The sequence below is a fragment of the Anopheles arabiensis genome, chromosome X (genome assembly GCF_016920715.1).
Source record: "Anopheles arabiensis isolate DONGOLA chromosome X, AaraD3, whole genome shotgun sequence".
Classification (NCBI taxonomy): domain Eukaryota; kingdom Metazoa; phylum Arthropoda; class Insecta; order Diptera; family Culicidae; genus Anopheles; species Anopheles arabiensis.
Genome location: NC_053519.1, coordinates 5,442,064 through 5,466,566, shown reverse-complemented (window position 1 = coordinate 5,466,566; position 24,503 = coordinate 5,442,064). Strand labels below are relative to the sequence as shown.

At 47.6% G+C, this 24,503-nt stretch overlaps 1 protein-coding gene across 4 annotated transcripts in view; it reads left to right on the top strand.

Annotated features, from left to right (window-relative positions):
* Positions 1-24,076, top strand: part of LOC120906221 (irregular chiasm C-roughest protein-like) — a 219,185-nt gene extending 195,109 nt beyond the window's left edge. For 2 of the 4 annotated variants that reach the window (XM_040317736.1, XM_040317733.1), the window contains 9 exons: positions 1,917-2,018; positions 12,418-12,829; positions 12,902-13,067; positions 13,139-13,668; positions 14,303-14,963; positions 15,790-15,929; positions 16,027-16,250; positions 17,358-17,746; positions 19,919-24,076. In XM_040317736.1, coding sequence (XP_040173670.1) covers positions 12,578-12,829; positions 12,902-13,067; positions 13,139-13,668; positions 14,303-14,963; positions 15,790-15,929; positions 16,027-16,250; positions 17,358-17,746; positions 19,919-20,373 — 2,817 coding nt within the window. In that variant the 5' untranslated portion in view covers positions 1,917-2,018; positions 12,418-12,577 and the 3' untranslated portion in view covers positions 20,374-24,076. The remainder of the gene's footprint in view (positions 1-1,916; positions 2,019-12,417; positions 12,830-12,901; positions 13,068-13,138; positions 13,669-14,302; positions 14,964-15,789; positions 15,930-16,026; positions 16,251-17,357; positions 17,747-19,918) is intronic. The other 2 variants (XM_040317734.1, XM_040317735.1) reach the window with 2 other exon arrangements.
* The last annotated feature ends 427 nt before the right edge of the window (positions 24,077-24,503 follow it).

Sequence of the window (24,503 nt, the reverse complement as noted above, 5' to 3'; positions counted from 1 at the left end):
TCAACCAATTTTCCACCAACGGTTTCCACCCATCGGGCGGCGTACACCTTGCCATTTTGCCCGTGGTTTCTGTGGCAAATCGACACATCATAGTAAAAGGGTGGGCAAAGAGAGCAGGAAAGAAGGGGGGGTGGCAAAAGCAAAAAAAGAGCACACACACACACGCACCCGCAGGGTTATCATCATACAGCCGATGATAACTTGGCGCAAAAGTGTTGATTCGGACGAGAAACACGCGTGCATTTTTTATCGACACTGCCCTGCCAATTCGTACGTACCTGTGGCGAATGGGGTCGTCGCACGTACCACACTACACTTCATCGTTCGAGTCTGTGTTTTTTTAGAGCGTATGGAGGTGTGTGTGTGTGTGTGTGTGTGATATAATCGATACTCACACTCACCACCCATCATCATCACGCACCGCACGACCGCCAACCCTTGCGTGTGTAGCAAACCGAAACCGAGTGCAAAATGCACTGAATGTGTGAGTGTGCGTGCGGTGCCATTGATTCCGATCAATCTCTATCATCGCGCCACGTACCATTTTGTGGTGATGGTGATGGTGGTGGTGGTGGGGAAGAAAAGTGTCGGGAAATTGGTTCAGAAATTTATTGCTCTACTCAAACACGCACAGAGGCGCTCCAGAGACAGACAGTGCGAGCACTGAGGGTGAAACCGATTCGTGCAGTTGGCGGTTTTGAGCCCTTCCCTTCCCGATTCGATGCTTCGGCGGTGCCACGATGGACAGATTTAATATTAATTTCAAACCACTAGCGGATCTTGGACTCTTTAAGGCTCTATGCTGTCCATTGTCGACCGAGGAGGTGGTTGAGATTCACCACACCACGATTATTTCAACTCCACGGCATTTGTCCTTTTGAACATGACTTTGTCGACTCCTCGTCCATGTTTCTTACATCTAGTACAACTGTACTTCAAATAGAGGACTTACAATCGTCAGCAGCGTCAGCAGTGATTGTTCTCCACAATGTTTCATATCGTTGTCCAGTATTTTTCGACAGTTTCAAAAGTTGTCTGCTTTGCCCAAATATGTCTTGGAGAGAGCCCTAGATGTAGTTCTCTTAGTCTCCTTGGGGTACGGCTTGGATACGATTGACCTGTATACTTTGTTTTAATGCTCTCTCTCTATCGCTTTTAATACACGTATGCTAAAATTAAGCTGAAGTAGAACTGCTTCATGATGGTTTCGAACCAAGCGGAACAGCTGCAACCATTCCCAAACGTATACTCACGTTGTCATTATAGTGATTGTCACTAATAGATCTGACCGCATGAAATACTCACAAGGGTCCTGTAATCAAATTTCACGAAGGATTCATCATCCATGATATCACACACCTACATTCAATACAGCAATGTGTCGTTTCACTCTTGACTTAGATTTGTCAGGAGTCCATACGGATGTCATTTGTCTCGTGATAACAAAATACAATCGTAAATAAACTGTTCGAAAACTGCTCGTACAATGTTTCAGTGTAGTATACTCCAGGGGTTTTGGTAAAAATGTTTGTAAGTGATATTAGACTCTTATAATGCTGGTATAAAAAACTGCTCGAAAACTACTCGAACAATGTTTTAATGTATCATACTGTGGTATATTTGTTTAGAATGTATATGAATACCATTTTCCTCATCAAAACAAACGAAAAAAGCTATTTCAAAACTGCTCGAATACAACTCGAATCCCTCTACGATAACCATCGACACGATTAGTCTTTTAATGCTTGATTTGCCAGGGTAACACATTGTGCAATAATGTTCTCCACGAAACGCATTCTAGTTAAGCAGAGATCAAATGCCCTTTTCAAACAGCAGTAGCAGCAGGAGCAGCAGCAACAACCAACTACTTCCTTTTGACTTCACTTTCAACCGTTTCTCTCAACTTCTATCCCAAGCCGGCCGCATCAATCAAACCCGACGCAATGCTTCCGTGCAGAACGTTCCAGTGCCGTAGTTCGCCTCGAATGCACCAACCAGCCAGCATGCAACATGCGTGAGTGAGTTCCCAAAGTTCCGTCAGGTTGCCCAAGTACCAAAATAAAAAAAAAAAAAACGGCCGACGCGTCCATCGTACGCCGGCAGTAGGTGGCCCGTCAGCCACAATCAAACGTGATGCCCGAGTCTGTGTTTGAACATTCTTCGTCACTCCCCCTCCTCCACCCTCCCAAAACACGTGCACTCTGGTGTAATGCATCGCAGGCACTCGAAATCGAAGCACCGAGCGAAAGGATGCTGTGGTGTGGTTACAACAAAGCGTACCGCCAGCATCACCACCCATCGGCTCATCATTGCATTCGGTAAAATGGATTGGTAAACCGTTTTGCTCGCACCAGTGCCAGTGCAGCGTAAAATTGTTTGAAAATTATCTACCCACTCACGTGCACGAGCGGGTCGGTTGGGCCAGTACTTTTGCTGCAGCAATAATCTCGCCGCGCCGGCAGGCCACCCGTGTTTGGCCACTACCTTTTTGCTGCCTCCGCTGCCCGCAAACGGGCGGCCTGCAAGCGCCGGCAGAAAAGGTTCATTAGAAAGTTCAAACCTAATTACATCGATCCGGCTCTGGCTATGTGTATAGGTGTGTGTGTGTGTCTGTGTGCAAGGCGAACTGTCAACCGCCCAGCACATATGTGGGAGGGTGTGGGCAAGGAAAAGTTCCAACCCATGCGCCGGCTCCGGTTGGCATTACAGAAATCAATTAAAATAATACATGTTCATCAGATTAAATTTAATGCCTGTTTTGCTCGACCAAACAAAAACCACGCCCCAACACACACACACAGGCCCTGGAAAGATGTCTTTTTGCTGCAGTGAAGAGAAGACACCAGCAACATACACACACATACAGCAACATAGGAGAGAAGCGGGTCAGTCCTGCAGGTTAGGGGCAACTAGGTAAGCAAACGGTACCGACCAATGTTTGCCTTTCCCTGGGCGGAAATATTTAATGCCTGTTTGTGTGTGTGGGTATGTGTGTCTGGTTGTGTACAACTGCAGAATGTTGTTCGTCAATAGGCGCTGGGCAAGGACAGCGGATCGGGAAAATCACCTGTCCGAAACAAACATCCCACCAGCCCACCAGTCTTCTAGACGTCTTCGCCCACCACGAAAGACGGTCGGAGCGAGAACGCCGGACGCTCTAAACACACGCACTGATAATAACGTGCCGTCGATTTCGTCTTTATCATCATCATTACAGCCATCCTCATTAGTGCCGTTTGTTGGCAATTTCGAACACCATACACACACACACACACATACACACACCCACACTGTAGAAAAGAAAACGCGACACAGACACACGCTGCAGCCAAGCCACTGTTTGCACCGCGCGCTGTGGGTGATTTTATTTCACTGTTTTGCTTCGATAAATTCCACGAATAGCTCTCGTCTAGCGCTCGCCGTGGCGGAATGATCCGGTTCGAAGGACCGAAAGCACCGCCGGGTTGAATCGCTTCGCTGCACTGCCACGGACCGGTTGGGCCGGCAAGCACGGGCAAGAGACACACAGGGATCGAGTAAACAATACCTGAGCATGATTGTTGCCCTTGCTTCTCTATGTTCTTTTTTCCCCCCTCAAACACACACACACACACACACAGAGCCACGTGCTTGGTTGGTTTAAATCAAACGAAAAGATTCGCAATCGCATTCGAGAGAGCAGCTCGGCAGCCGGATTGCTTTGCACGGATCATCCGGATAAATAGCTGATTCCGCATAGAGCTCAGCGGCAAAAAAAAAACAGTCAAATCGCTGCAACGGTGTTGCACGGGGCGAAAAGAAGCCGGAAAGGAAGGTGGAAGCTAGACTAGCGAGCAAATCATGAAGCTATTTAAATGGCAATTTTAGCCCACCCTTCTTGCCGTCAAATGACGGCTTCCTAGTGACGAATCAGCTAATAAAGTGGGCATTTAAAGAAAATTGTCCTCAAAAGAGCATGCCGAAATAGGTGTTATGGTGACTAAATTGCGTTCACCTAACACAATTTCCATAACATTGAAAACAAGCTTTGGGCATTGGGGAAGAATTACACAAAAACGGAATTAATCAAAATCGAAAACAATCACAGCTTAACAAATTAAACAAAATCCATTTTCTTGATATGGTACCGCAACCCGAGCAAAGTCTTAGCACGATTGACAGCAGTCCATAAAGTACGTAACGTTACGCACACAGAGGGAAGACGAAACATTCGAGCATTACGGTGGATTGAATAGACGTAGATGACATTTTGTTACCCCGAGTGGACGATGTGGTGAATTATTATCGTTTTTTTGGTGTTTCGTTTTCTATAGACGGGACCTGAAATTGTTACTCAAATGATTTATTTGCTCTATTGAATGCTTGATTGAGTCGATCGTCTCTATCCTTTTATATATTCCGGTCCAGATATGTTACTCCGATGAATCTGCCTCTAAAACTAAGCCTGTTCTTGCTCCCAGACCTAATCCGAATCTATACCTGATTCTGGTACGTATTCGTATTAGAAAATATACGTATTCAGGCGTAATTTTCTTGTAAATTGCTAGTTGCAATTCTTTTTCTACCCTCCTTGCTAATCATTGTGTAAATTAAAATCGTTATTTCAATCTCTTGAATTAATGAAACAACATCTGACGATAAAAATGTTATCTTCTGTATATTAAACATCGCTTCGTTTATTATTTCAAACCAGCTGCAAAAACAAAAACGCAGTCCATCAGTTTTACACTGATAGCTACATCGAGCGATGCGTCATATTAATCTTTGTCGTTTGTAGTATTTCAATTTTGGAAAATCGTCCCACAAAAATTACCATACTTTTTGCGCACCGTGCCAAGTTTTCCGAGGCACAATCAAGCCAGCAACAACAAAAAAAACCACACCCAAGGGGGGGGGGAGGGAAACTCCCCATCCATCGCACGCGTACCACTCCCCCTTTGCGCGGGTTGTCGTACGATTCTTCACACACAAAAATGATTGATTGTTCCTAAAACATTAGCCCGCCCGATGATAAGGCAAAAATGGAAAAGTATTTTCGCACGCCGGGGGGTTTGTTTTTTTTGGTTTTTTTTTTCTCTCCGCAATCCTCCCTTTTTTTTCGAGGAATTCCAAATGAGGAAGAAGGTACGCCCATATCCCACCACCCATGGAGCTGGTTGGTAAAAATTATACCACACCGGCGCCAGCCGCTTTCCACGGCGCAAACGAAAACAACAACGCAACACAAAAGGCGTTCGAGTGGTGGCGGCAACAACAACAACAAAAAAAAAACGCGAATTATTCTCCCGCCTCCCGGGACCAACGCCTCAAAACCCAAAGCCATCTGCTACCCATTTTGAGCGTGTGTGTGTGTTAGTGAGCAAGGTCGAAAATAGGACTTCTTTCTCTTGGCTTCCGTGAACTTGGGCGAATCTTTCCGCTTTTGTTTTAAACACAACGGGTCCAACCAACAACAGCCAACAAAAAAAACTGTCCTCCCGAAGGCGACGGATGAGGGCAGGACAGGAGCAACATTCGTCATAAAACTCGCGGCTCGCCTAGCAGGCAATCTTGGTAGCCCAAACCTCACCTCCATCCAAATCCTTCGGGGCGTTCGGGGCTACCCGAGAACGGAATGGCCCGCCAGGAGTGATTTGTTTGGTCGGCGTCGACGTGTACAAACAGCCAAAACACACCATGATGACTAAACAATGTGTGTTTAATCTCCGAAAACTGAGTGAGAACATCATTTGTGTGTTATGGCTTCTTTTTTTGCCCCCCCCCCCCCACTCCCGCTGTCCTCATCCCATCCCAAGCGCGCACTTCTTCGGCAAAGCAGTGTCGTTTTGGTGAGGTTTTTTTTGGTGTTGTTTTGGTTTGCTTTTATTCGAGTGTTTGTCGCTTGCTGCTGGTTCCACCGTTGAGTTGTGATTTGTCGTCACCATAATGTAAAGGCACAGGAGCAATACACACACACACAATTGAAAAACACACACACACCCCAACGCCTTGGCGAAGAGAGCGGCACGACGCAGGCACGAGTCCGCAAGGATCGTTCATAATGAAATAAACAAAACGCTTAATGGCTTTTCGGCACAATCTCCCGGCGACATGCAGATTAGCCGCGGATTTTCGGGGCCACAAAATTGTTTGGGGCAGGCGTCGAGCAGCAGCAGCAGCAGCAGAAGAACAAAATGGCCCTCGTGAAGTTTTCGCGGGTTTTTTTTTGAAGCTCCAAATTGAAGGATGCAAAATCGTGCAAAAAAAAAAAAACACTCAAACTGACAACGGTCCCACATCGATGACAGCGGACGCAGTGCGTGTGGACTTAATGGTGTCCAGTACTGCTTCTTTTTTTCTTTTTTTTTTTTGTTAATTCACAGTTGCAAATGTGGCCACCGATCGAAACGTTTGCAGCAGTCGGGCAAACCTGGGCAAGGTAGCAAAGCAAAAAGGTGGTTGGGAATTATTGAGTAGGCAGTGCTGCCAGCCCCGGGTGCGCTATATCACGTAACCCCGGGGCAACAAAGCCGGGCACCGGGACGGGCAATCATGATTATACCCCGCCCGCCCGCCCGCCTTCCCGTGCCCGCTGTAGGCTTATGAATTTGACATTAGCGTAACAAGCTCGTGTCCGGGCGTTCTCTCCGACCCCTCCGCCGATCGAAAAAAAAAAAGGGAGCGAAAGCTTCCCCACGCTGGCAGCACTGGGGCAGCCTCGGGGAAGAATGATGACGATACCGAACGATGCTTCGGGACGCCAGTGCAGATTGCCCGCTTGGAGCCGGTGCCCTAATAAAAATGCTCACACGGTTGCTCCTCCTGCCGCAGCGTAGTCGCCCGTCCGCCCGCACTACAGCAGCAGCAGCAGCAGCAAGAAGAACCCCTCCCCCCAACACACTCACAACCCAGGGGGTGATAAAAATAATAATAATTCCAAAGACGCTTACGAGTCCCAGGTGGCTCGTTAGAACTTATTTATGGTTTTGAAAATACACGTTTACGGCACATTATTTCTTGCGACAGTGCAGTGCTGCTGCTGCTGCTGCAGTGTGCTCGCTCGCTGTGTGTGTGTGTGTGCGCGACAGGCCTTTGCCGGCGATGGTTTCACTAGTTTCCACCTTCCACCCCACCCAGCAGCTCCGGAGGTTACTACTTGCTCCGAGCGCGCGCGCCCCGGCAGCGTAATCAGCGAGAGCGGCGACAAAACACGGCCGCTCAAAACGATAAGAACCGACCGGGCCCGGGAAAAAGGTAAACCTATCGACCTTCCAGCCCCCTTCCCCGGCTCCCCTACCCCCCCCCTCCCCTTTCCACCGCGTCAGCTCCGAAGCTGACAAGTTAAGCGGGTCGTTTATAGTACCGTATAAAACTTATGGAATATTCAGGACCTGCGAGACTCGGTGTGCCTGCGCTCGGGCAGCTCGAGGAATTGACATTACCGTCAGCCTCCGTCGGACCCCCGGGGGGGGGGGGGTTAAGTTAAGACGTGCAGCTAATGCCGCAGCCGCAGTTTCTTTCTCGAAGCCCGCCCCGGCATCACCGGCATCTTCTTGGGGCCGGTGCCGAGTTTGGTCCAGTTCGTTCGCTCCCGTGCCGTCCGCCGTTCGTGCTGATCGCCCTCATTTGTCGCGCCCGCTGCGACTGATAACGGTTCTTTTGTTCTGCATATGGTACACACACACACACACACACACACACACACAGTTCACGAGCGGGCGAGCGCAAACAACCGCACCGATGGATGGCGGAAAGGTGTTGACGAATAACGACACCGAGCGGTGCGGTGAGGTGAGCGTGGAAACTACCATCTTCATCTTTCGGTAGACGCTATGCAGCTGCAAAGTTTTGCTTTGTGTAGCTGTGTGGGCGGACTTGCTTCAGTCGATACTGTCTTTTTTGATATTATTTTGTTTTTCCCGCTGAAAGTTTACTTACCATTGTCATCAATAACGCAAAGCCATTATTGACAGTATTTGCGCGCCAAAGTAACACGGTTGTGGCGCGAGGCAGCGCACTAGACACATTATTTGTAAAACTGATCGGAAGCTTTTAGCAAATTTGAACTACCAGCGGGATGGGATGATGAATGGGGAGAGTTTTTTTTTTTTTTGCTTTGGGAAGATATCTTGCTTCATTGCAAGATGTTGGCACTTTACCTAGCCAGCAAGTAAACTGCTCCGGAAGACGAGTTAAACACCGTTGAGTAATTCACAAATGTTCTATCGAGACATGAAAATATCTCTGAGGAGTGATCAATAAATATTTTTCAAAGCAATTGTGTTAATTGTGTCTACAGCCGCCTAATGCACATTGGGTAAACGCCTGTACAGAAATCGAAAAACCAACTTTATCGCAGGTTATAACCATACACATTTCCTTAAAATAGATACTTAAACTTAGTTGAGACCAAAACATTTAACGTTTTTATCTTAAACTTACTGAGATATGGGCCAGCAAAGTACAAACTTTGTGTTTTTTGTGCCAAATTTGAGCTATTTTTCAACCGAACATAAACCATCATATTTTAGTACATGATGGTTGAGTTTTCGTAATCAATGTGTCAAACCAGACATCACTGCCGAATTTCAGGATATTTTCATTTTGTGAGAGTAATTGTTTTAATGATTCGACACGATTCCACTCGTGAGTCGTATATCACAGGAAAGATCATCATTTTTCCTACGCTTTGTCGTTGAAATTTGCTGCGACCATCCGCGACCCCGAATATTATTTAACTTTTTCTTGAAAATAGCGCGAGCAATTTTGACATGTGTTGTTGTAGGAGCCATACACCACCAGTATCCATCTACCTGTCATAAACGGGTATTTGAAACAAACAAGCCTAAAAAAAACAAAGCTGAACAGAAGGAAAACAGTTTCAAAAAAAAGGTCGTAAAACAGGAATCAGCACTTTGCAAAACCAACCGTAAAAAAACTCGACTTTCTTAGCGCTTAATACTGTAAAAATTAATTTTAGTAAGAAATTTATTCTACCTTCGTTTTAATTCCTAACAATTGTTGTTGATGCTGTTGACTACTACGCAATAGTGCAATGTTGTGAGCGATAAATTTTCATTTTCATTCGCTGTCTTGACGGTTTTAGTACAGGACTACCCTGTATAGTAAGAGCAATTGCATTTGATAGCACGAGGAATTGATTTTCATCCCGGCGTTTGTATGGCCGTTGCCCACTGTGCAATGGTGGTATATTGGGCTTGCCCGCTGAGGACCTTACTTACTTTGGCCTTGGCCTGCCTCAGGAGTGTCCTAAACCGCTCACGGTCTCTCGCCTTCGTCTGTCAATTCGTTATTTCGGTCGTAATGATGGACGCCTCCACGCCATCTTGCCACCTCAATTTGGGCCTATCACGCCTCCTCTGTCCTTGTGGACGGCTTAAAAAGACTTTATGGACTGGCTCGTCCGTTTCCATGGGTACAACATGGCCAGCCCACCGGAGCCCGACGAGCTTGACACGCTGCACGACAGTGAGGTCGCCGTACATCTCGTATAGCTCGTCTTAATAGCGGCTCCTCCATTGTCCTTCCACACATACTACGGGGCCAAGAATCCTTCTGATCATCTTTCTCTCAAACGTGGCTAAGAAGGTTTCGTTAGATTTGGACAGTGTCCTTGTCTTAGACGCGTATGTGAGTACTGGTACTATATAGGTACTATATAGTCCCAGCTTCGTCCGTCGCGACAGGATCTTTGAGGTGAACTGTTTTTGCCGGTTGTCGTTGCTAACCTTTGACTTGAGATTGGTGAAATATGGGACGACTTCAAAAGTGCGTTCTTCTATCTGTACGTCACGCCTACGTAGATTTTGATTATTTATTGGTAAGCCCGCTGATATTGCCACCATCAGTTTGGTCTTTGCCTCGTTTATCTGCAATCCGAGGTTCTCTGCCGCCTGCTCGATCCCTTGGTAGGCTTCTGCTACATAGGAGAGTCGTAGACCAATGATGTTTATATCATCAGCGTATGCCAGGATCTAGATTGACTTAATGAAGATGGTTCTCGAAGTCTCCACCCTCGAGTCCTGTATGGCCCTCTCTAACGCCAAGTTCAAAAGAAGACCCAAGGCAAGCGCTGGCGCAGACCTTTGTTGGTAGCAAAAGGCCCTGAGCGTTTTTTTTTTTTTTCACTTGGCAAGTTACGTTGGTCAGAATAATTCTAACCAGCATTGGGGCCCTTCACGATTCTAGTTAGTTTTTTGTATTAAGTTTGACAACTGGAGGCTGAAATCATGTAAACACTCCATACAAAACCACACACAAAACTAGGCTGCAATTTTCAGTCTAGATTATTCTAGCCTCCAAGCTAAAATTAGATTCGAGTACCTGCTCGAAAACACGGGGTTGTTTACATTTACCCCAAGGTGCATTAACACTTTGACCGCCGGCCTGACGTCACAGTTTTTCAAGTGAGCACGTAGCGCATGGCAAGAGAGCGATGAGAGCGACAATTGCTCGTGCGATTGTTATCACTCTTTTGTTTCACTGCGATAAGCGGCGTAGCACATGTCGTTCTCGCTCTCTCTTTCCTACCTCATTCGCTATTAAGCGAAATGCTGAGCGTCAGATACAAAGCTGAGCGGTGAACAAAGCCGTCATGCGCTTTCATATGACGCGGCGGTTAAAGTTTGAAAGAAATCACGTGGTGGAATCTAGAATCATAGTGTATGTAGTCCAGGTGGTCTCATAGCCTGTTTTTTATAACCAATTTTGAACATCACTTTTGACATGACGGGTGAAAGCTTTTGCTCCATTATCAGTTTAGCCGAGATTCCAGAAGAGCTCATAGTGTCGCACAGTTTTACCCTAGCTATGCTACCATATGCGACTTTGAAGCTGTATTCTGCCATCTTCTCAGAGATGTGCCGCCTAAGGAATATCTGATCAGTGGTAGATTTTCCGTTTCGTAATCCTCTTTTATAGTTTCTGACCATCTCTTCGACGTGAGGGACAAAATAATCCTGAAGGATCAGGGAGGATATGTTACAGGTGGTGTGTTCAACATCGTAATATTCCTGTATTTCTTGGAGTATCTGTTTAGCGATCTACAATACTTTTCAGACTTTAAGCTTACCTCCAAGCTGGAGTACTTCTTTGTGGACATTTGTTGAAGAAGGATGAGCTGCTTTGAAAGTTGAAAAGCATGATCTATGTATAGATGTTAAGTTAATTTACAAAAAAATCAAGCACCACATATTTGCGATGCGTTCCGCAATATTAAAACACAACAGCAACCGTACGAGTCAATCATTAGCCAGTCACAGTAGATCCTGAGAGCAAAACGTGGCAGAGCGAATGGTTCACAAAAGTAAACCTCATCCTCCCCGAACGAGGGCGTGATGGCTTAAGTCCAGTAAAAAGAAGTGCAGTGCTAAAAGAAATACTCAAAACCACACAACACAACACACACACACACACACTCGATGCAGGGCATAGTTTTCCCATGCTTTCATTGGGTAGCAGCATTTCCGGCTCATTGAGCCCGCAAAAGCTCTCCACGGCACTTCATCAACGGCAACCGAATACTGTGCCCGCGTTTGAAGTGTGTGTGTGTGTGGGTGTCTTTTTATTATTATTATTCCTCTTCTCCACCTGCTATTGAACCGCAAACTAAGTGCAAAACACTTGCCACAGACTCCAATGCGGATGGGCAACGTGTGTGTGCGTGTTTTTAGTCTCTTTTTTTCTGTGTCCGTGCAGCAGCATAAACGTTAGCTTTGACGCCTAAAACACCCTCCCTCGCACGCGGCGCACTAGATGCTAAAAATATATTCCAACCGTTGAGCTTCTTAAAAAACATTCCCTACCTTACCTTACCCACCCACGCCGGCAAAAAAAGAGTGGAAATAGTGCAAACGAATGCTGGTATAAATCGCACCCCGAGTACGGAACGTCCAATGGTACCGTCCCCGTGTGTATGCTGATTTTCCTTCGCTTCCATCGCTGTTTTTTTTTGCGATTAAAGAGAGCATGAATTTCCGCCGGCACTGAAGAGATTGAAGGCGGTGGGAAAATGCAACCAAAGGAAAGAGAGAGAGAGAGAGACTAATATTTATTTAATTTCTTGCAAAACCGGTCCCACAATAATAGTAGCCAGCGCGTGCACACCTGCAAAGGGAGAGGGGTGTTTGAGGTACAGTCCGTCCGTCGCAGTGGGAAATTGCAATCGAACGCAATCGAATGCGGTTACGAGCTGAAATATTCATTGCATGCTACCAGGCTCTATGATTGTGTGTGTGTGGTGAGCTGGCAATAACAACACTTGATTCGGCACGAGGGTTTATTTAAGCGCGTTTGGTTTTCTTTCTTTTGCTTTTCGCCCCTTTTTTCCCGTGCAACATTTTTCCGTGCGGCGTGAAGCTATTTTTGTTTAGCCGGCAAATCCATGCGCCAACGCTAATGCCTCGCATTTCCTTGCAGCGCCCTCTGGTACCAGGCGACGAACCTTTGCGCGGCGGCGGCAGCAGCGAATGCCTAAGATGACTAGCGACGCGTACCGGACATTCGGCAGCAGAGCGCTACAGGAACGGTTCGGTTAAGCAGGTTTGCCATTCAACACATCTTTCCGCTGCGCCACGCCATGCTGCGGGCGCTGAACGGTCGACGGACGACGAGGTCGCGGCTAGCGGCCGTCACCGCGTCACCCTTGCCGATCTTCTACCTGTTTCTGCTGCTGCGGGTTGGCGGTGGGGCGAAGGTGTCACCGGCGGCCGGCAGTGGCAGCCGCCAGCTCGAGCAGCGCTTCGCGATGGAGCCGCAGGACCAGACCGCTATCGTCGGGTCGCGCGTCACCCTGCCCTGCCGGGTGGTGAACAAGTCCGGCCAGCTGCAGGTAAGCAGGGGCGCCTTTCCTTCGGCTTGAAAACATTTACCAAAAACACCTCCCGCGCTCTCACCCTCACAGTGGACCAAGGACGATTTCGGGCTCGGGACGCACCGGAACCTGAGCGGCTTCGAGCGGTACACGATGGTGGGCAGCGACGAGGAGGGCGACTTCTCGCTCGACATCTCGCCCGTAATGCTGGACGACGATGCCAAGTACCAGTGTCAGGTGGGACCGGGCCGGGGCGGTAAGTAGACACGCTGGGCACCGTTGCCTCCAGTTTGCGCGACACCATCCAATTCCCTCCCTCACCTGCAGGAACTCCGGGCATTCGGTCGCGCTTCGCCAAGCTGACCGTGCTGGTGCCGCCGGAAGCGCCCAAGATTGTGCAGGGCGACTTCATGGTCACGACCGAGGACCGGGAGATAGAGCTGGAGTGCGTGTCGGTCGGCGGGAAGCCGGCGGCCGAGATTACCTGGATCGACGGGCTCGGCACGGTGCTCACCAAGGGCATCGAGTACATGAAGGAGCCGCTGCGCGACGCCCGCCGCTACACCGCCAAATCGATCCTGAAGCTGACGCCGAAGAAGGAGCACCACAACACGACGTTCACCTGCCAGGCGCAGAACACGGCCGACCGGACGTACCGGTCGGTGCGGCTCAAGCTGGAGGTGAAGTACGCGCCGAAGGTGAAGATTGCCGTGATCGGGGGCGCCCTGAACGGGGGCCGCATACTCGAGGGCACGGAGGTGCGGCTGTCCTGCCGGGCGGACGCTAACCCGCCCGACGTTACGTATCGCTGGTTCGTGGGCGAGGAGCTGTCGGACGGCAGTCACGCATCCGAGTTGGTAAGTTTGTTTTTCCTATTGGAAAACTTCAGAATTGTGCTTCAACCTAATGGATCTGATTCAGATTCACGAATCTCAATGAATCTTTGAAATCCAAATTTCGGTTGACAGGACTCGCGACTCTCAAACTTCAGAAATCTCAAAAGATGCATAAATCTCTGAAGATTCATGTATTCCCAAATATGTTTGAATCTTTAAAGAGTGATAGTTCTGTAAAGATTAACGAATCTCTAGCAACTCATGAATCTCAAAAGATTCGTAGAGCTGAAGGTTCTTGGCGTAACGACCTATGTGGTGATGGCAGCCTAAAGTCATGACAGCGCGAGACTTAGCGACTACCAAGCATCCAGATCATCAGACCTGACAACGGGAGAGACGGTTCATGCGAGACTAGAACCCACCATCCGATTCCCGAATTTCAGAGATCAAAATTTCAGAGATTCTCAGAGGTTTATCATCATTCTTCAGAGGATCATAAATCTTTAAAGATTCACCAGTCTTTGGAAATTTATGATTCTCTGGAGATTTGATTCAAATCACTCATTTCAATTTCAATTTCAATCTTAACAAAGATCAGCACAGCCTTATCTTATCTTAACTCGCTTCACCGTTTCCGTCCTCCCTGTTTTCGCAGCTGATAGCGAACATCTCGCGCAAGTACCACGGCACCACGGTCCGGTGCGAGGTGCGCAATGCGGTCGGGAAGAGCGAGGAGAGCGTCACGCTCGACATAAGCTACGGGCCGAGCTTCCGGGCGCCGCCCCAGTCGGTCGAGGCGGACCCGGACACGACCGTTACGCTCGGCTGCGACGTGGACGGCAATCCCGCACCGGACGTGCTGTGGATACACGAACCGTCCGACCAGGTCGTGTCGAGTGCGGCGAACGTAACGCTCGTCGTAACGCCGGCCACCGCCGGCCGCTACTACTGCAAGGCGAGCGTGCAGGGCTTCGCCGAGGTGGAGGCGGACGCGACGGTGTATCTGCGCGGGCCGCCCGCCATCAGCTCGCCGCGGCAGCAGTACGGAGCGGTGCACGACAGTGCGCAGCTCGAGTGTGTCGCCCTGTCGATACCGAAGCCCCGGCACGTGCTGTGGTCGTTCAATGGGCGCGAGATCAACGTGAGCGCGGAGCCGAACGCGGCCGAGTACCGCGCACTGGACAGCCCGATCCCGAACGGGGTGCGGTCGACGCTCATCATACACCACTGCCAGCGGGAACACTTCGGGCGGTACAACTGCACCGTTGTGAACGACTACGGTATCGACTATCTGGAAATTGAATTCGTCTCCAAAGGTAAGGTCCTCGCTGTCTCTCTCTTTGTCTCTTTCAGAGTCCTCTCAGTTTGATGCAGCTGAAATATTTTGTGTGGCAGGAAGCGATGTCTTGTTTTGCTATGACAGATAATGACACAAAGTGCTAGACCTATTAATTGGCAGCGAAGAAATTAAAATTCTTCTACTCAAGCGGCGAACTTCTGGAACATATCTCGTATTTCAGTTCACCTCGTCAATTCGTTCATTCTTCTGAAGTTGAACAGCTGTTTGATATCATGTAGAGCGCAATATGATATCATAGTGAAATGATATAGATAGATAGGTTTTGATAAGTAGGTGTTAAGTATGACATCATCTCAAGGACATTGGAGTTGGAGTTAGAAGCGATGCAGAAATTAGGCCTTAAGTCAATAACGGTCGTCTAAGATACGACTGGAGCAATCATAACTGCGTTTGATGCCTATTTCGGACTAAACATCCTGAGAGTCCTTAGAGCTGCAAACATCAGGTGTTCTGTGACCTGTGACTATGTGACCTGGTCGGACTATTTTTGGCATCGTACAATGAAATAACATTCCGAGTATGAATTGAGAACTAAGAGCTTTACAGTATAGGCCGCTCACTGTGAGTTTAACATAATTAGAGCCTGTAGTGCGAGATGTGAGGTTATGAAAGCCAAATTAAGAAGTAAAAGCTTCCTCAGAAGTATACCAAATTCCAGAGGTAGACCAAAAATTAGATTCCAAATTCTGAGCTATATTTGTTATCTTTGACAGCTCATCAAACATTAAACATTTACCATTTTATCTCCAAATTCGACTTCTTCCATCTCTTCTTCTAAACAGAGCCAAATTTGCTGCCCGTGATCGTGCTCGGCTCGCTCGGAGGCATCACCATACTGATCATTCTCGTCGTCATTGCGATCTGCCTGTGCAGCCGTCGTAACAGAAAGAAGCATCTGCCGCCGGCCGATGTCATACCGAAGGTAAGAGTCCGCGCAAATAGCCCTTTTCCCGACCAGTTCAGTTCGGAGATAGAAAACTGCTCCACTCATTTCCTTCCTCTGTCCCCGCTGTCCACAGTACGATGTCCCGGGGAAGGATTGCGGTGAGCACGGCGGCACGACGGTGAGCGACCACAAGATCGACCGCATCGACGACATGCTGGACGGGGAGCATCCGCGCGACACCATCACCACCAACATCGCGCTGAACGTGCGCTCGGGTGTGGCCGGCCCGCCAACCGGTACTACGGCGATCAGTTCGTCGCTTACGGCGCTCAAGGGTGACACTACCACCGATTACAGGTAGGCTCGCACTGGATGTCGCATGGCTACTTTCAGTCTTATTCTTTTTCTATCTCTCTCTACCTCTCATTCTCTCTATTGTTCTGTCTCTCTCTCAATCTCTCCATGCTCCTGTCTCTTCGTATTCTCTCTTCCTCTATCTCTCTGTGTTCTTCTCTTTCTTCTGTCTCTCTCTATTTCTTTCTCTCTCTCTCTCTCTCTGTAACTATCTCTTTCTCTCCTTTTCCCTCTTTCCCTCTTCCTTTCACCATTCTCCTCTCTCTTTTTCTCTCTCTCTATCACTCTCTCTCTCTTCCGCTCTTATTTTTGTCTCTCTTCCTTCTCTCTGCCTCTATCTTTATCTCTCTCTACCACTCTATCTCTCTCTCTCCTTAATGCACCCTTCTTTTTTCATTCTATCTTTTTATTTTACTCCCTTGCTTATCTTTACCTCCCTTTTTCTTTATCTCTCGCTCTCTCTCTTTCTCTCTCTCTCTCTCTCTCTCTCTCTCTCTCTTTCCATGTGTCTCTCTATCATTTTCTCAATTCCTCCTCATCTTTCATTTACTCTTTCTTTCTTTATCTCTCTCTCTCTCTCTCTCTCTTTTTGTCTCTCTATTTTTTCCTCACCCTCCATCTCTCCCCCTTTCGCTCTCTCTGCCTATTCCTCTCTCCAATTCCATCTCTCTGCATATCTCTCCCTATCTCTCCTTATCTCTCTTTGTTCCTCTCTTTCGCTCTTTCTCTGTTTATCTCTCTCATTCCTCTCTGCCTCTCCATCACTTCCTAATTATTAATTTCTCTCCCTTCCTTCTCTTTACCTCACTTTCTCTTTCTCTCTCTCTCTCTTTCTCTCTCTCTCTCTTTCTCTTTCCCTCTCTCTCTCTCTCATCACCTCTCTGTCTCTCTGTATCTCTTTCTTATTATTTGTCTATTTCTCTCTTATTCTTTCTGTATCTCTCTCTGTCTGTCTCTCTCTCTGTTTTTCTCTCTATCGCTCTCTCTCATTCTTTCTCTATTTCTCTCTCTCAATATCTCTCCCTCCCTCTGTTTTTCTCTCTCTCTCTCAATCTCTCTCTCTCAATCTCTCTCTGTCTCTCTCTCTCTCTCTTTATCCAACAAATGTAGCCGATACTCGGGAGACTTTTCCGACTCGCTGAGCCACCTGCAGTGCCCGAAAGTGGGCGGTGGCCCGACCGGTACCAGCGGCAACAGCGCGAGCAGCACCGGCAACAGCACCAACAACAACAACAACGGCTACGTCCCGTACGTTAACTACGCCCGGGACTACAGCCCGCCCACCCAGCACCTGATGCAGTTTAAGGCGAGCAGCAGCAGCAACAGCATCGGCAACGCGCTCACCGCCAAACCGCCGGCCCGGCCGCCGGCCAACGGTCAGCTGCCGACCGGCACGATGACACTCACGCGAAAGCGCACGCCCGCCGCCCCGCCGGACGCTGGCGGCGCCCTGCCCAGCATCCAGAGCAGCGTGTCGTCCATCCCGAACGGGTTAATGAGTAAGTTTTTCGCCCACCCTCCCGCCCACAACGAAGCGAGCGGAGCACAAGAGTTTACACCGAAAAAAAAACAAAACTAAAAACCCAGAACGATGGCGCAACACAGCACCTTAATGGGCTGGATTGCTTCGGCCAATTTGCGCAGAGCTACGCCCGGTTCTGCCCGCAAGGCAAAGTTTGATGTGCAAACCACACCCGGTTTTTTGCCCCGTTCCCTTTTGTGTGTGTGTGTGGATCACACTTAAACATTTGTCCAGCGTACTCTGGGCGGCTGCTCGGCTGCACTGATTTACCGCAAAAGTATGCTCATGCCCCGTTGCTGCGCGAGGGAGATAGGGGAGGTGGCCACCGGAACGATTTGATCCGTTTGACTTTCAGCAAACGAAACGAAGTCCCCTTTCGCCCTCCTTCCTGCGATGTGCTTGTTCCGGCGGAATCCGGCCGTATCGCTGTTACGCGTACCGACAACGACTGAGGAGCCGTCAAAGAGTGCTGGTGAGGTGGTTATAGGGGGGGGGGGGGGAGGCATAAGCAAACTAATAGATTTGTGTTTGTCTTGAATTTATTGCTCCTCCCGGGGAGGGCACTTGCTCTCTCTTTCTCTACATAACTTGCACTATTCGCTTGTTTTAGAAAAGGGTACGCACAGACACACACACACCCACCCAATCACCAACCAGTACAAAAAGAAAGTTTGCCCTTTTCCCCGCCGGAACCGGAACCATTGGCACGGTACGAAGCCAAACAAAAACACAGCCCAGCAAAGTACAACCGCTCTCTTAGCTCTTACCGCACCGTTCCAAACCCCGCCTGCCCATCCCACCATAAGAATGCAAAGAATAAATAAACTCTCGGCACCCCCCCCCCCCTTCCCCACAGCAATCCCCCCCCTGGGACTGTGGCATTTGCATTAACGCAGTTTGTGATTAGTTTTTACAGTTTAAGAAAACATACTTCCTTTGTCTTGGCACAAAGCAGCGGAAGTGAACGAAGCAGTTCGACCAGTTTGGAGAGAAGGGGGGGGTGTATTGCCATCCAGTAAAGTACTGCAACTTGCAACCGAAAATTGCATTTCCAAGGTTTTGCTGAAAAGCTTCAGCCCGTTCGTCGCCTACTGCCAGCTGTTTCTGCCGGGCGGCGGACTTTACAAACCCCCCCCGGCTCGGATCGGCCCCAATTTTTCGGAGTGATAGGGAGGGGGGAGGGGAGGTGGGAAGAGAAAGGGAATGTCCAGTGGCTTTGGAATTGATGGATGCAACTAGGGACGAATGTTCCGGGGCTTCTGATTTAATTAATAAATTAACAGCGTACACCGGGCGCTTTCGGTTTGGCGGCGGGATGACAGCTGTCAATCCGAAAAAGGGGGGGGAGGGTATTTTGCACAAATTGAAGCAAGATGCGTGTAAGTAATTGAATTAGACGCCGTGAGATGGGACTGCAGGTTTCGGATTGTCACTGCGCGGCCCAAGAAGACGAGTGTGATTTTAATGAAGCGAAATCATCGCCCACCCCATCCAAAGATAACACACACACACACACACACACACACATAGGCTCAGGTCCTTGCTCGTACAAGCCCTGGAGCTTGAGATCATTTGCAGGGTTGGAAAGCGATTGGCCATTGGAGCCATTGAGAATGATTTCCCGTTTGTGGCAATGGGAATATCTATTTTGTTTTGAAATATATTTTCTGCACTACACGTATTACTTGTTCTTATTCATTCCATTCATTATTTATAACAAAAAAAACAGCATAGATACTCAGATAAATGCTATGGCCAAATTTAGCCGGAAATGGCTAGCTAATCCAACTGAATATCTCATTGCAAGTGCTCCATAAAATCGTGAACCACCAGGCGCCTCCATCGCTTCTGCATGAAACAAGGAAATACTAATTTAATTTCGTTTAGTAGGGTTTAACATTGTGAAATTTTGTACAGAATCTTGTTTTGCACTATAACAAGCTTTTCAGCATATCTTTAATTAATACAATACATTTAAAACAAAAAAAAAAACAAAATACAAACATTCTAATTGTAAAGCGCCTTAAAGTATGCAAACGCATCACTTTTATAACCTTTTTTTCTTTATTTTTATTTAATTTTTTTTGCTTCATATAACTAACCATCTAACCGATTCTTCCCGTTTTTGCATCCGCTCACTTTCCCCCAGATCATCCCATGCTCGGTTGCCACCTCGGGCTGGACACGCGGTTCGGCGCCAACTACGGGACGCTGCACGGGCGCGGCCCCAGCCCGATGCCGCTGCCCCCGCCGGCGACGGCCAATCCGGCCGCGACGCCGGCCCCACCACCGTACAGCGCCACGCGCAACCAGAACTGTCTGCTCGGGCTGGGACTGCCGCCGGCGGCGGGCGGCCCGCCCACCGGCAGCCTGGCCAGCAGCGGCACCAACTCGGCCGCCCTGCTAGCGACCGGTTCGAGCAGCCCGAGCTCGACCCAGTCCGGCTCGCTGTCGCTGGCCAGCTCGCAGCTCTCCCAGGCACCGTCGATCGCGGGCGGTACGGTCGGGAGAGAGCAGCAGCAGCAGCCCAACAGCCCTCCGGGACAGTTCATTCTTCCTTCCAGCAACACCATCAAACCGGGCGTACTGGCGACACACGTGTAAACCGAGCGAAAGAAAGAAAGAGAGAGCGAGTGATCGGTCCCTCCTCTCAGCTGGTGCAGTGGAAAGGGGGGGAGGGAACCGCATAGATACTTGTCAATTCAGTTTTAAACACATTTCCCCTAAAAAAAAAAAACAATTCTCCTTGATATAGTAGGGTAGCTAATCCTCGTATAATCTAAGAACTGAGCTTTACTTACATCGATTATCGACGCAATCGAGTCGAAGCAAACAGACATACACTCTCTCACACACACACACACGCACATACACATACACACTGCTATTCTTTGCCGTCGCATGCAAATGAGAATGGCGAGGAATGTTTTTTTCGCCCGCTTGTAAGGCAGGAGCGGTTCTCATTCATCCAGCCACCCACACAGCAAAGACGGGGAAGGACAATGGGACGTGGGAGACGAAACAACACACACAAACACACACATGCAAAGAGGTTTTGAAAGGTAAGGTAAGGTTGGTAAAATGGCACCTCAGCACAAACGACGCGGACCGATATTGCAAAGCAGTGACGCCAATAATGATACCATTGCGTGTGATTGTGATTGTGATGTGATCCGATGACGCTTCGCGCTTCGTAACATCGGCTGACGATCGTTTGTAACATCAAGCGAATCTTCCCAACCTTGCCTTGTCTTGTGCAAACACTCTCACAGCCCAACTGTACACCCTACACTTCACGTGGCTTCGCTGTGTATCATTCTCAATCACACAAACACACACACACACATATCCACAAGTGAAAGACTCACTTCTCAAGCCCCGAAACTTTCTAATCTCGTGCAACCCAACACATATCCAAGAAAAAAAAATATGAAAAAAGTGAAGCAGACGAACAAAAAACGCTGATAAGATGTAGCCTCTGATCTATGGTACGACGCCTAAGCCGCAGGTAAAGATGGAAAGACAAACACAAAGATTGTAGCATTAGTTAAGAAAAACCCCTCTCGCCCTTGCCACAAGGAAAGGGAGTGAACGGGGGGGTAGCATTGTTAATATTAATATAGTCCAAAAATACTAACTATATAAATATAAATATATATATATATCGTTATCGTAAGCGCTTGAGCCCAACGTAAAGACTCTATTATCTGGAGAAGCTAGCCGTAACGCCGCATATTGCCATCGCTTCTGTTCGTTCGAAACTCCGCCACTTTTGCCATCCATCGCATCCAGTTTGTGCATATCATCAATCAGTGTGCCTGTATGTTTGTTTGTGTGTATGTGTGTGTGTGACGTGGTACACTGATTTTGTTGTTGTTGCGTTTCCATAATCCCCAGAACAAATGAACGCAAAACCGTGACAGGTGCAACGTAATTTTTGCGTTACGTTACTTAGCGTTATGTTCGTACAAAAACTAACGCTTCAAACTACGATTAACGCACTTTCCTTGCAGAGTTTGCCAAGTCCGTTTCGAATGAAAACTCTTTTTTTCCCACCACGTGCAAGAAGTTATTCCACATCCACTCTGATATTTCATTTTTGTCATAACAGCTTTTAGTTTCTTCAGTATGATTTTCAACTCTGGCCGTTGAAGAGTCTGGTCGATGTGATGAGAACCGGCTTCAAATTTCGATGAAAAAACGATAGTAACGGACCGTTGAAGTGTTACAAATCATGCTGAAGAAATTCAAAATTGGGATTTCCACGTCACTTCCGAATGTGCACATCAGAATCAAATTTCAGTTCTTCGCGATGATTTTCAACACACCACAAAACTGACACATCAGCTGACAAACTCAAACTCGAGCTTGAGACGTGTTGAAAATTATGGGGAACTGAACTGAATTATTATTGTGATGCAAATGCAATATTTGACAGCTGTTGAAAAACATCTCGCAAGCAATGAATTGTTGTTGTGGGCTTTGGAAATTGACACGGAAATTTCTGCATGATGGAGATAAAATATCAGCGGAATGTGGAATGCAGGGTTTTTGCTAGTCATGTTCGAATGTGCACATAATTATTCACCATCTTCAAGATGTTTTTCAACAGCTGTCAAATCGTGCATTTGCTTCATAATAAAATTTCAGTTTTTACACATATTTTTTCAACACATCACAAAAAACACTGTCGAACTCAGTCCCGCTTGAAACTTGTTGAAAATCATGCTGAAGAAATTAAAAAATGTCGTGATGAAAATGAAATGTCAGATAGATAGCACGCGGTGTAAAACAATGTTTATAATTCGAAAATTGGCTTGGAAATCCCTGTACTGACTATACTGACTAAAAAGCACTTTATTAGGGGGAAACCTCTCCCTGTCACGCTCCATATCACGGTCCATATCATTGCTCCCCTCATGTTACCGCGTTCCCTTGCAAGCGATAGTAAATTTGGACTTCGCTCACTGTTTCACAACACAACGAAAGCTATTTGGCCGCATAACACGGAAGCCAAAAGGTACTAAATAGGAAACCCTCCGTGCTATTTTAAGAGATTTCGCAGGCGTGCGAAGGATCGCAACGAGGCAGGAATCGCGAAGCGTCTCCCCAAGCACTGTTCTGCTAAGTGGTTTACGCCGAACCCCCGGCGCGTGGAGCAAAACTCGAACGAAACATATCCCAGCACCGCAGCATGGCAAACACTGCACCTAGCAAATCATCCATTTTGATCGCCAGCTTCCTCTGCGCCCGCTTAAACATACTCACTCCTCTGCCTAACTGCACTGTTACTGTTGCCAGGTGTGACCGCGACGGCAGCATTTTATTAAAATGTGACGAAACTCTTTCTACTACCCATCGCATCCCCCCATCGTGACCCGCTCCCCATCCTCTCCTGCTGGTTCATACATTGCGGGAAAGGTGATGCGCCCGCTTTACCCAGTGGAGTCATATTGGAAGAGATAGCTAGAGTGAAAATTATAGACAAATAGAATGAGAGAAAGAGAGAGAGAGAAAGAGTATTATTAAAGAAAACACACATCCACACACACACACAACACCCTTGCGCGTACGCGTCACCATTTACATGTATAAGCGAAGATGTCTAGATAACGAAGGAATTATAGAAGCTTGCTAAATATAATTGCAAAACCAACCGAACGACACGAACAACCAAAACAAAACAACCACACGAAACATGCAGACAAGCAACCACAACAACAACAACAACAATTGAAAAACGCATTCTTACAAACTAGTGACAAAACGAGACACACGCGGAAAACAATGTGACGGCGATGAAAGTATATCCACTTTTCGTAGTGATATAGCTAGATAGAGTACATTTTTAAATTCACACGAAGAGAAGAAGAATAATAAAAAGAAGAAGAAGAAGAAAAGAAGAAGAAGAAGAAGAAGAAGAAGAAGAAGAAGAAGAAGAAAAACACAAAGCATTTCAACCCAACTTACAAGAAAACAGGAGCAAAGAAAGAAGACGAAAAAAGAAGAAAAGTCACACACAGACAAAAAGAAAGCAAAGAAGGAAAACATAAAAACCATAAAATAGCAACAAAAAACAGGCGCATTTGGTTTTAGAATGCGGTTAAACAAACAAACAAACACACATACACACACACACATATCACACAAACAAAAACAAAAACAGAAACAAAAGTAAAGAAAAAAAAAACATCCAGCATATCTAACTTATTGCCATTTATTGTGTAAAGGTTGATTTTATGTTTTCTCCTTCCGTCATGCTAAAAGTGAAACCCGGAAAAACAAAATAAATTTTTATACAAAAGAAGATGCAAACGTGTTTGTGTGTCGAGTGTAGCACTGATGGTGAGCTAAAGGAGCAATAAACGGCAGCAAAAAAAGCCCCCACCCCCCAAGGTAAGTTAATGCAAACGCCCAAACGTTGCAACGTTGCAAAACTGGCTGATTGCGGAAAGCTTAACTTGCGCAACACACCCGTGTTCCGGTCCACTGATTAAGGCTCTGGCTCGTGCGACGGGGTGCGCTGTAAGTCAGTAAATTTGCTCCAGCTGGCGGTTGCTGTCGACCGGGGTTGTTATTACATTCCCGATTAGCCGTTACCACTTGCAACCCGAGCGAGCGAATGACACCGGTTTCCGAGCCGAGCCAGAGTCTAACGTGCGAGATGAGTGCTTGCCACTGCCACCGCGCCGCGGTGGTTGTGCAGAAACGAAATTAAATTCTGTTCCACCGAG